General features: G+C 37.1%; 1 protein-coding gene across 4 annotated transcripts in view; it reads left to right on the top strand.

The window, feature by feature from the left end:
* SS18 (SS18 subunit of BAF chromatin remodeling complex) overlaps positions 1-13,106 on the top strand; it is a 43,691-nt gene that overhangs the window by 17,090 nt on the left and 13,495 nt on the right. For all 4 annotated transcript variants that reach the window (XM_083855684.1, XM_083855683.1, XM_083855681.1 and 1 more), the window contains exon 5: positions 6,345-6,566. In XM_083855684.1, the coding sequence (XP_083711810.1) occupies positions 6,345-6,566 (222 nt within the window). The remainder of the gene's footprint in view (positions 1-6,344; positions 6,567-13,106) is intronic.

The following is a 13,106-nucleotide window of genomic DNA, read 5'->3' as shown; positions in this document are numbered from 1 at the left end:
GGGATACTAGATTGTTGATGACAAAACTGCTTTGAATGCCCCCGAGTACAAGCTCTCTTAGAGTTTGTTAGCTACAGAGCTACGTGACCTGTATTCAGTGTTTATCAGGCTGCCCTTGGGCTTTGATGTAGCTGACACACAGCATTCCTCTGATGAACAGAACTGGCTAAATTTAGTCTGTTTGAAACCATGCAGTACAGCTGGCTTTAGAGGGCTTACTGGGGAAAGGTATTGGCCTGTGGCTGAGCGAACACAAATCCTTCCATAAAAAGATAATGTGAAATCATTGTAGCTAAATAATTAAATAATAATAAAATAGATACATATGAAAGAGGCCGTTTCTGATTTGGGTAAATGTTTAAAAGAAAAAAAGATTGCTTTTATACAGCTTCCACTAATCTCCTGTCTTCTTTATTATTGAAGATGGGTTGAATTGTAAGGGATTTGTAAAGAAATGGCCTCCAGATTATTGTTCTAGGTGTAAATTTTAAGTCAGTTTCTATGCCATCCTGTTCTGTAATAAAAAGAAGAGTACTTGAGAAGACAGAAACAAAGCAGAGGATGATAAAATTCCACACCGTACCTACCAATACTGGCTTAGGGGTAACTATTCCCTTTAGCAGTCAGATCAGAGTGGAGTAGGCAATGGAAGAGCATGCTTCTTTATATAGAGGCTATTTTCCTGAATTTCCACTTGTAAAATCATACTGCCTATTTCATGTGAAATGGCTTTCAGCTTAAAATTGCATTCCCAGGATTGCTTTTGTTCAGGATCCCTTCTTTTTCTTTTTTTTTTTTTTTTTTTCTTTTTTCTTTTTTTTTTTTTTATGTGTGGAGAAACTTTTCATACAAAAGCTCCTCAAAATATTGGTACTTTCAAGAAAGGAAACTACTGTCAAAGGATCTTTGAAAATTCATCTCTCACTGGTGTCAAGGATAACCTTCCTTACAGCAAACACAGTAGTAACTATGCAAAACTTAATACAATAATAATAATAATAATAAAATATATAACAAGTGCTGTAGTCTCTAATTTTTGTGCAAATCTTGATAAAATGGACTTGATAATGGTGGCTTTTCTGAAAGAGTAGCTTGAATAGCCTCCAGAGGCCTTGTGTAAGAAGTATATAAAAAAATCTAGAGAAGTTAGTTTCTTCATACATGTTGGTCATGGTGTGCATTTGGAAGTGTAAAGAGCAATATATGCTGCTCCCTAAGTAGGGCAGAGATATTCTGATTATGATGTCCTTTATCCATCTAAGATCCATCAGTTCCCATGGAGAGTTGCGTTGCCTCTAAAAAATCAGTCTCTTTGACCCTCAAGTGTAATCATATTATTGTTATTATAGTGATCTTTTCCAAGGAGAAGGATTACTAAGTCACAATGTGAGCGTAATGACTTCACTGCAGAGCCACGAGGGAGAGAAGTCACTCCTTAAACATACGTATTTTGTAATTAGATAGAATAAGGAAAGAGCTCTTAGGAAAATATGCGAAAGGTAAATAGCTTTGTTTTGGTATTCACCTAGACAGATACTTAAATACAGTTTCCAACTAAGCTTTAATTTAGCCTTTCCTCCAACATATTCCCTTTCTTGAATATCTGTTCTTTCCTTCTCATTTTGAAGTTTTCTCTCAGGATGTGAAGATAAACAGCTTAGGACGAGGGTATCTCTAATACTAGAAAGGCATGCTAGAATCATTTCATAGGTAGGCATTGGAAAAAGGCAAACAGAATCATCTTGTTAAGTGTATAGCTGAATTACACATATCTTTTCAAGTGTGTGTTAGTTTACCTACTTGTGAGCCTTCCTGTATTTCAAAGAGAGGTATTTTTAATAATTTCTGCAGTGTATGCATTCTCAGCTTACATAAACATTTGTACAAAAAATCAGATACAAAATCTTTAGTGTCTTTGGAGACGATCTGTATAAAAGGAGTAAAGTCACTAATCTTAAACCGAGAGAATTCAGGACTGACATCAGTTGACCACCCTGGAAAAAATAAAATGCAGGCTCTTAAAAATGCCAGCTAAGGATTTCAGATATTGCCTGAGCAGGGGCTTCCACAGACCTGAGTATGGGCAGAGGATTATAACTGCCTAGTGATCATCAGGGCATGAGGAATTTTGAAGTTCTGCTATAGACCTGTCCCACTGCCTGAAGGGCAAAGGATGGTTTTTCTTGTACTTGTTTCCTGGTTAATACAGAACCTGAAGTGCTGCTGGGGCCCTTAATTGCATCCCCTGACAAATGTGTGTCTGTATCCTCTTGCCAAGGAAGACAGTCATGACAAACCTTTTTCAGCTGGTGAGATGCTTGAGTGTTATGCGTACCTGTGACAGATTCTGGTTTTTAGGTGAAAAAAAATGCTGTCTGAAGAGTTATTTTGACTGAGTTTATGTGATGCAAAGTAGGGGCGATCTGAGTTTGGAAGGAGATGATGAACTAAGATGTGCTGGGTGCATGTTGTCTTCCTGATTTCTTGAGGTTGTTTTCTCACATGTAAAAAGTTGAAAGGTAAGACTAGCTGTAGGGGTCTCTGACATTTGTTGTGGCACTGGTAGGTGGCCTTTCTGAATAATACATTGTCCTGGTTCCAGCCAGAACAGGGTTAATTTTTGCAGTAGCTAGGAGGAGGTATGGCCACGACCTGGAGGTTATTCTGACCTACAGGATATTGTCAGGGGTTCTTCATGGTGAGCAATTGCCTGTGAATCCTTTGCATCTTATATGTACGCTTTTATTAATACTGTTGCTGTTACTGTTCTTTTTCTTACTTCATTGCTGTTTCCAGTAAATTGTTCTTATTTCAACTTGTAATCTTTACTTTTTGTGCCTCCAGTTCTCCTCTCCAGCCCAGCACAGGAAAGGGGATACAGGGGAGCGAGCAAAGTTGTGTGGTTTGGAGTGGTTTAGTGGAAATGGTAAATTGGGAATAGCATTTGTAAACCACAACACAGGTGTTTGTGTGTTCCCAACAAGTTCTCTCAAAATCTTCTTTCCTTCCTGCAAATGTAGTCTCAAATGTATTTAGCTTCGATTACAGCTTGTTGGAGGTAAGGTACTGTGGTTAAGGCACAGGTGGTTAAGAGGAAAAAGGACTTCTGTTTATACTCAGGATAAATAGTTACTCTGCTAACTTCATTATAACACAAATCTAATTATAAGTATATATGTATAAGTACAGCATTTAAAGCACTTAGTTTAAAGCGGAGATACATCATGCCTCATTAATTCACTCACAGTTCATTCATACTCTCTTTTTCCTATTTAATTTATCTGTATAATAAAGAAAATCAATTGTTTTGTCCTTTATATGCAAGAGAACTTCATGAAGTGTTTTGACAGTATTAAATTACATGTAAAGTGTGTTTTTATTATTTTTCATTTGCAAGGTTTTTGATCCTATGGTCTTAGCTTTTTCTCTGTCTTTGTTTTCTAGCTTCTCACTAACAAATCCTCAGATTTTGACCACAGAAAATACACATACCTCGCATTTCATTTGACTGCTTTTTCTTATGAGTCCTTTCTCCTGTGTTAGTGCTACCTGAGACATGAAGTATAAACCAGCCTTTTAGAGGTGTTTTGTTTTTTCAAGTTATCTCTTGCGATGTTTTTTGCCTTCCTCATTTTGCTTCTTACATTACCAGTTTTTAAAAATTTGCTCCCCTGTGTGCTTGCCTAACTCTCTGATATCTGCCAGATATCAGATCTGTCAGACAATGTCTTCTTTTAATCAGAAAGAAACAAAACCACTCCCAGGCCCTAACTTTCTGACACTAGCCCCGTGTATTCCTTCCTTTAATTCGAAAGGTAGTCTTCTAGCAGCTCTGCAATAGTTGTTTGGCTCTACAGTAGGAAGCTTTTCTCCCCTGTAGCTTTACCTAAGAGCACATTCATGACTGAGCTCATGGTTAGAGACAAGCTCACTTTTTTATAATTAAACTGTCTCCACGTTCTCATTATTACAGAATTAGGCAGTGTTGAATTGAAGAGGGGCAGTGTAGGCATCTGTAGTACTCTTGTGGGCATAATCCTATTCACTGAATTACTTTTCCTGTATTTGTGGTGGACCTGCCTTTGTACATTTCAGCAATTCGCTCACCTTGCTTTGCAGGAACAGTGAACTGCATGTATGATACCTTTTTCAGTTTTTATACTTTCCTTGACAAAATAGCTTTGTATTTATTCTAGTAAGGTGTTTTAAAAAGGGCAAAAGGCTAAACACATTTTTAAACGTATGCTCTGTTTCTTCACCTTGGCTTTAGTAGCCATGTTCATTTATCACTATCTTTTTCTTCTGCATCTGTTTGTTTCAGTCAGTTAGTATTGTCTCTGTGACCTTGTGTGCAGCTCTCTATGTCCTTATTTCTGCCTTTATGCTACCCTAAATTAGTGCAGTTTTTTCATTAGCCAGGGATTTTGGAGTTGTTTGCATCTGAAGGCAGAGGGGTGTGTGGGGTTGTTTGTTTTTGGTTTTTTTGTTTGTTTGTTTGTTTTTCTTTTTTAATTTTCACTGAGAAATATGTAAACAAATCAGTACCTTCCTACAGATCTACTAGTGTAGTTTCTTTCAGATTCCTGTTCTTAGACTTTTCGCTTAACAAAAAACCTGTGGCATGTTTAGCAACAGCAGAATCTTCTTGATGAAATCTGTACATATCAGTATTCACATTGTTTACAATTGACCAGGTTTGTCATGTCCTCTGGTTGTACATATTTTCATGAGGTGTTCATGTGGTTTTTGTCATGGGCATAATCCATGCATTTTCATCTACTTTTCTTACTTGTCATAGTTATATCCAGTTCTACCTTTTACTAATTTTAGTTCTAGTAGCTGTTCACCTGTTCCACCTAAAGTAATGAGTAAACTGACCAGATGGTATTGTAATGTCATATTTGTTAAAATACCCATTGAGAGTAGATTGAATTCAGAGAATAATCCAAATTCAGCCTTTGTTGTTAAGAAGAAGGGAAATAGAAGGTGAAAAGATGTTGTTGGCTCATGGTTGTATGAACAAGTTGCTTTTCCTTTGCATCTTCACAAGTGGAACTGATAAATTGGAGACTGTCCTTCCAGTCATCATCCCCCACTCTAGTAATCTGCAAATACAGTTGCAGAATATTGGCTATATAGTATATGATCAAAAATGTTAAATAGTTCTTCAGCCATTTTTATTCTACATTGTTTCATGCTGTCTGAATCACTGCAATGCTAGGTCAATTAGAAATCAAAAGCATTGATTTTCTGTTGTGTTGAAATTTTCCACCTGACATACAAGTAGAAAAGATGCAGCACATTGTCTGTAACATTTTTTCTTTGTTCCTTTTTTCACACCTTTCTCTGATTTCCAAGGTTGTTCTTTTTTGTATGCACAGCAAAGGTGATGTGTTTACCAACAAATGCTAAATGCTTTTCATTTACATGTCATTCTTATTAAAAAGTCATGTTTGAAGTATCCAAAAAAAAAAAAAGTCTTGATGTCTTACCACGAAGATTTGTTCTCATTCCCATCTCAGGATATAAACCCAGGAGTTGTCTTCTTGTCATGAACAGCTTTTGGTTAGATTTTTATCTATAGGGGCATTAAAACAGCTCTGTAGAAGAATGAATTTGGCTCACAGGTGTTCCGTAAATATCTTTGCTGTTGTGTCAGTGATCCATGGAGTGCTTGTCACCTCTTTCTTCTATGGGTAACTGTATAATCATTTGAATGAAAGTTAGCCTAAGATAGCATTTAGAGGTGGACTCGGCAGTGTTAAATTTGTTGTTGGACTTGACAATCCTAGTGGTCTTTTCCAATGAAAATGTTGTTATGATTCTATGTAATTGTACCAATGTTAATGCACCTACATTTAAAAATTATCATAATTATTAGTTTCAAAAAATTCTCTAGCATGGGTTTTGAATACACAGAAATGTTACAGCCATTGTAACAATTACAGCTCTGATGGAGTTACCAGGCTGTGTGTTACACTGGTCTCTGCCATTCAGAATGAAATCCAGGCTGTGTATGCAAGTACTAAAACCACTAGTTTTGTGTATGATCCCGATAGAAGATGAGCTATATGATAATTCACCTTTGTTTCAGTAGCTTTAGCTGCTGAAAAATGTAAAAATGTATTTTGTAGAAAAAGAAAATGTATTTCATAATAGAAATGAACTTTGTTGCTTGCTTTCTTATTTTTAAAGGGAGGAAATCACATACAAGCTTTACATTTAAATTTATTTTCATGTAATTGTGTTTAATGACTTCTATTTAGTTTTGTGATGTATGACTGTTTTCACCTGCTTTTATGACACTTCATGTACAACTTTTTTCCCTGTTTTTCTTTCTGAAGGACCCAACCATATGCCTATGCAAGGACCTGGACCTAACCAACTCAATATGACAAACAGTTCCATGAATATGCCTTCAAGTAGCCACGGGTCCATGGGTGGCTACAATCACTCAGTGCCATCATCACAGAGCATGCCAGTGCAGAATCAGATGACAATGAGCCAGGGACAGCCAATGGGCAACTATGGGCCCAGACCAAACATGAATATGCAACCAAACCAAGGTAAGTGAGGTGTCTGTTAGCTTCTGTAAAAGGAAACCATCTTGGGTGCAGATTTTTTTAAAGGTCTTATCTTGTAGATTTTCTTTTTTAAATGCATTTGTGCCCTGATTGTCTCAGTTGATTAGGGCTTGGTGCTAAGTACACAAAGGTTGTGACTTCAGTCACTCTACAGGCCATTTACCTAAGATGTGGACTCAATGATCCTTATGGAAGGATCATCTCAGAATACTCTGTGAATATTCTGTACCTGTGTGTGGAGGATTCTCCATCTCTTTTCTCCCATGTATCTGTGACTTTTTGTTTATTTGCAGACATTGAACTGTTTTCAGGTATTATGTGAGAATCTGGGAATGGATCTATTTTCGTCAGCTATAAGCTGGAACTACTGTTTGTCTTTTTCAGACTTTACACTTCTAGCTAAGTGTTACTATCATTCAGGTTCATAGAAGAAATTTCTGCTTTTAAATCTCCTGGTTAAATTGAAAAATTAAAGTCATATGGCCCTCAGATTGTTATACCTAGTTAGTCTTTGTTTCCTGCTGTGTGCTATTTTAGCATGGAATGTCTGTTAGTCTTAGAGAAGCAAAATTCAGTTCCAGGAGCAAATCTAGTACTCCCTACTGCTTTCATGAGATGTCCTTGTGTATACAGTAAAAATCAAAACTAATTTTGTAGCTAAGGTATTTCTGTTGCATAACCTGATGATATTTTGATGTCCTTGTTGAAGTGCAAGGACATTGTGGAATTAAAATATTGAATTAGAGTCACATCACAACAAACTATTAAGTTGTATTTGTACTCCATATTCTTACAGAGGTGCTTTACAAGTCAGCAATCAGTATTTTCAACTTTTTTATTAAGTCTGTTACTGCACTGGATCTGTACATAGCACCTGCTAGAAGACATATGACAAACCAAAACTTCATTTTTTTATATGTAGATACTATATGTTCCTGAGCTGTACCAGATCATAATGATCAGCTTGATTATTAGGCTACAGAAAGGTGCAAAACAGACAAAAGACTAACTTAATGAGAGGCTAAAAAGTCCTGATGATGAGAAAAGCTGTTTCTGCACTTTTCTTACTAGCAGAGAAAGTGGGAAATCTGAGCAGCATCCACATTGTTAATAGCATTTTTCTTAAAGTTATAACAGTAGAAGAAATAAAAGATAGGCACATAGCAGAGGAAATCATAAGTGGGAATTTTTTTGACTGTCTCTAAACTGGCAAGTTATCTCTGTATTCTGGGCAATACATAGCGTAGGAGTTTTGTGAACGTTATAAGATGCTTTGAAAAAGCCCTCTGCCATTTCAGTTCAGATTTTTTAGTTGCAGAGTTAGCAATAGTTACGTAGCAGTATGGGTGAGGGAGCCATCTAGTAAGTCAGTCAGTCTGCAGAAAACAAATTTGTGTGACTGGCCTAAAATTTAGGAGATTATTCCGTCTCAAAGTAGCATTCTTTACTCTTCCTCATAATATTGTTGTGTTGCCAGTACTCTGTCAAAATTTGTAATTGGTCATTAGAAACTAAGCAGAAATAAACTTAAAAGGTTTCTGTTCTGAACAAATAATGGTACTGAAGTGACTTCGGGGAATAAAGAATAAAACAGTATTAACCAAATTATAGGTTCAAGAACAAGAGCAAAATCTTTAGTTAGAGCAGTGATACCACTGCCATTAGCGCCACAGCAAGCTTTTGCTGAGACTTTTTCCATTCCAAGTGTTTGCTTCAAGGCTGCTTCTGTTTTTTTTGCAGAGATTTTGCAGAAGCAGAGGGTAGTGGGGTGCAAAATTATATTCTTTAAAAGGTTTCAACGTCTCACTAAACAGAGAACTTCATATATAAATGCAGGAGTGCAGTTTCTTTAGGACAGAGCATTGAAACTTGTCTGTTATGCAAGCAAAGTGCTTTTTGCACTTAAAAGAAAATATTGTTCCAAATATCTGTGAGAGAGGAAGTCTTAAGCCTGAAGATGGGCATGTTTGTTATTTTGATCTAAGATGATTCCCAGTCAGGTCTGCTTAGTACATTTCCTCCATTTTCTGCTCTTAGTGGTTACATTTACGTTGAAGTTTGATGACAAATTAGAGGAAGTATTTTTGTATCTTCACTTTCTTGTGACTCCCAAGACAGCTGGGCAGAGAACAACTGAGTAATCTGTGAGACCATGAGAAATTTTGAGGTAGGTAGCAAGTCCTAGTCTGGCTGGGCAGAGGTCTCAGGCAAGCTTGGCCACTTCAGGCTTCTCACCTGAGTGAAGAAGCAAGATTGAGCTGCTAGGAAATGCACTCAGTGCAGTTTAACAAAAGGGGAGGAAACAGATGGTGACTCAAAGATCTCTTAACTGATCACATGTGCAACTTTTCAGAAACACAAGTGAACCAAAATATCTGAACCTCGGTGTTGTCAAGAAACATTTGTGAACACCTGAGTATGCTTTGTTTCTTTGTCTTACAGACGTGATCCATACTGAAAATGAGAGATACTACTACATCTGTCAGTTAATAACAGCACTAGCTAAATATACTGCAAGATGAAGTCTTAGTATCTCAAATTGTCTGTTAAAAACTAGATGTTTTTGACCTTAATCTTTTCCTCTGTGGGTTCCTCACCTGTAGAGGAATGAATCTGATGGTAAGATTACAATACCATCTGATTTCACAGGAGAGTTGCCAAAGTGTATTCATTATGAAGATTTGGACAGATTACTTATGGGCGCCATAAGAAAACCTATGAATAAATTAATAATTCTGTCTTCAGTGTTTGACTAGGCATCACATCTCACAGGAACTATTAGGAAGAAACAAAATACTGAAGTAGTTTTTTGGTAAGTAATACCTACCGTTTACTGAATGAAGTCAGTACTTCTAGGGGGGAAAAAAAGGCATATTGTTATATAATAGATAAAAATCACCATAACACTCAGAAAGGCTTGCTCTAACACTTGGGTTATGCTTGAGCATAACCTCTTTATATGCACTTGCTACCAAAACGTCTTGCTGTGTATGCACTTTGTGAGGCAGATGGTGTAAGCAAGAAAAAAATTAAAAACTGCTAATTAAGAAATAAAATGCATAGTAACAGAGCTGTTTACTGGATTTACTTCCTGTATCCACTCTGTACTCATTATTGATTTGTGCTAGTTATAAAATGGTATCCAGAGAAATACCTTAAATGAGAAGTAAAGTTTTCATGGTATTGATTTTATATAGTCAGTCCAGTTTAAAAGAGGAATTCTGGTAATTTTGGACTGAAAAAGCAGAATGTTTTAAGTGGAAGATTCTGTAGATGAATCAGAGAACCAATACCTGGTTTCTTCATTGAAAAGTTAATATAGCAGCCCGGGACAAGGAATATTTGCTACCTTTTTGAAAAGGATAGGAAGCAGAAGAAACTGAATGAATATGGAAAAAACTCTGTTATTTTGGGTGCATTTCTTCTTGTGTATAGTAAAATTCTTAGGTTGAAAAAAATTTCAAGTGTTGGCAGTTTTTGACTTTTCAGAGGAGTGATGTAGGCATGATTCTTCTGATACCTGAAACTTGCATGGAAATCCCTCTTTTTTTACATTGAACAAACCTTTCACACTCAGGAAATAATATTTAATAGTAGAATTAATACATTTTACAAGTAAGATCCAGGAAGTTGTGGCTTGGCCATCTCAGAAACTCCGTTTGCTAGCTGTGGCCATCCCAGAGACTGTGTTTTTTGTTTTTCAGATCCTTTTGCTGGGATTCCATTCCCTTGCTAGAAGAGCTTGGCACAAAGTTGCTAAACTCCCAGTCAATGCTATTAGCATTATATGTTGCCTGCAGTAAGGAAGGGGAACTAGTTTACAGATGACTTCTACAGGACAATATCATGTTAACTCAGTCATTTACAGACCACTTGTCAAATCTGGTGCTGAAATTTTTTAATGATAGTTTCTTTTATATAACCTTGGAAAAATTCCAAATACAAACAAATACGAAGATATGGAAGGAGTAGAGATGAGGCAGATGCAGATTCTGGTTCTTTGGTTGTGCACATAAAGGAAGGAATATAAAGATTGGAACATCCAATGTTAGCTAAAATATAAACATATTCAGGGTATGGCAGACCAGGATAAAGTGATTTCTGAGTTTGTCTACCTTTTGTGAATATCTTGCCATCTGTTCACTCCCGTGTAAACTGAAACTTGGGTTTCAGTACCTCGACTGCTTGCAGTAGTCAAGATGTTATGGAAAAAGCAGAACAGTCTCAATTTTTTTTTGAAATCCAGCCTATTAAAGGGAAATAAAATTGCCTCCACATTCTGAAACACTATCATGCTATAGCTGCATTATGTAGGATGTCTAGCTGTAGAAGACACTGTAGTTTTGTCCTGAAAAAACAAAAGATATAAACAAGTGCCAGAGAGCTTGTGCTTTCATGTTCTTCCCTAGGGTAAAACATGAAAGGCAATGTTGGTATCTAAGGAATTTTTTTCTATGACATTTTATGTTTTATTTTTTTTTAGGTGATACCTGAAATTATGGTTCATTTTGAGATTAGACATTTGTGGAGTAATAAAGTGTGGAGAAGTGTCTACTGTTTTTAATTTGCAGCCTAAATCATACATTAGGAGTAGCAAAAAGTTTTGTACCCTCAAAATCTTTTGAGATAATGTTTAAATTGCACCTGGCGTTAAAACACCTTTAGGATGGTGGTTCATTTGACTAAGCACATCTGAATTGTAGTGTTTGTCAAGTTAAATTGACCCTACATTATAGTTTCTAAAATAGCTCTCACAAGGCTTAAAACTATCATTTAAAAAACAAGCACTTTTTTAAAGCATGTAAAAAAACCAGCGAACAAGTTTTGCTGAGGGCTGCTGCAGTGATTTATATTTTGCTGTTTTGTAACAGTAGACCCTGTGATGAGATTGACTTTGGTAAGTCTAGCTTGGTGTTCTTTGCTGATGCTCTGAGTATAGATATCCAGTTGCTTCATCCATGCAAGTGCATGTTGTGAAGTGCCTAAAGAATAGACCCCTGAGCAAGATGACCAGTGTAATTTGGAAGGCTGAAGAAACAATAGCTTGTACTGCTGCTTTTTGGTCATACCCACCTGTTCCCATAGCTCTTTAGTCAGAACAACAGAGTCATCAGGTCATTTATGAGTGTGATTCCTCACTTCTCCGCTTCTTCAAAAGGTCAACCATGTCAGGGATTATTTTTGTCCTCATAGCATTTACCACCAGTACCTGGATTTCAGTATAAGAGATGACACTAAGGAGACTTTTTTTAAACCACTAAACTTTTCTGCAGCTCTTCCATCCTCTCTACTTCCGGTCTCAGATTTGTTAAGTTTGTGTGGGACCTACTTTCAGTTTGTGTTTCTGTTTATTTCTGTTTATCTTACTTGTGTGAAGACTAGGTTGTCAGTTTCCAAAAGTCCTTTCTTGTCATGAGACTGCTGCTGTGTCACTGTACTTACAAGAAGATCAGGTAGTAGTCCACTTTTTCTTTAATCCACATACCCTTTCTTCCCTGTACATGAAATACATGGCTGGAGCAGAAGTTATTTTTTTCTTCAACTCCTCAAAGTTACCTACACCAACTAAACAAAAATGTATGTTGATAATGTAGACCAGTTAAAATTCCCTACTTGCATATTTTACTGAGATAATCTTAACACAATGTTTCTTTGGATGCATTTTGAACTGTGTACAAATAAGATCCTTTGTCCACTCTGGATTAAATAGTTCTAGAAATTCAGCAAATAAAGGGTTTCTGTGGAGAGTTCTTGAAAGCAGTGAGCATTCTCTTGCAGCTCACAGTTACGTGAGCTTTGTATATGGAAGTCTTATCTTCAGGTCTGGAAGAGATCATGACTTCTACCAAATGTAGTTTGTTGTGACCTGATGGAAGATTAAAGAGCTCTCTTTCAGGGTGCTTATAAAAATAAGCAAATATAAGAAAATATTATAGAATCATTGAATGATTTGGGTTGGAAGGCACCTCAAAGATCATACAGTTCCAGCCTTCCCTGCCTGTGCTACAACTAGTCCAGGTCTCTCAGAGCCCCATCCATCCTGGTCTTGAACACATCCAGGATGGGGCATTCACAGCTTCTTTGGGCAACCTTTTCCAGTGACTCACCACCCTCACAGTGAAGAATTTCCCCCTGATATCCAATCTATACCTACACTCTTTCAATTTAAAACCATTGTCCCTATCTGCCTGTATAAAAAGTCCATCTCCCTCCCTTTTATAAAGCCCCCTTAAAATACTGGAAGGTCACAATGAGATCTCCCTGGAGCTTTCTCTTCCTCATGCTCTTTCAGCATTTCCTTATCGGAGAGGTGCTCTGTCCCTCTGATAATCCTGGCCTTCCTCTAGACTTGCTCCAGCAGGTCTGTGTCTTTCCTGTGCTGGACCCTAGAGCTGGATACAGCACTCCGGGTGGGATCTCACCAGAGCAGAGGGGCAGAATCTCCTTGTTTGACCTCCTGACCATGTTTTTTCATGCAGCCCAGGATACAGTTGGTTTTTTGGGCTGCAGACCCACATTGCC

Source organism: Zosterops lateralis (assembly GCF_965231275.1).
Source record: "Zosterops lateralis genome assembly, chromosome: 1".
Lineage (NCBI taxonomy): Eukaryota > Metazoa > Chordata > Aves > Passeriformes > Zosteropidae > Zosterops > Zosterops lateralis.
The sequence above is the reverse complement of the archived record's forward strand: the minus strand, read 5'-3'. Positions and strand labels throughout refer to the sequence as shown.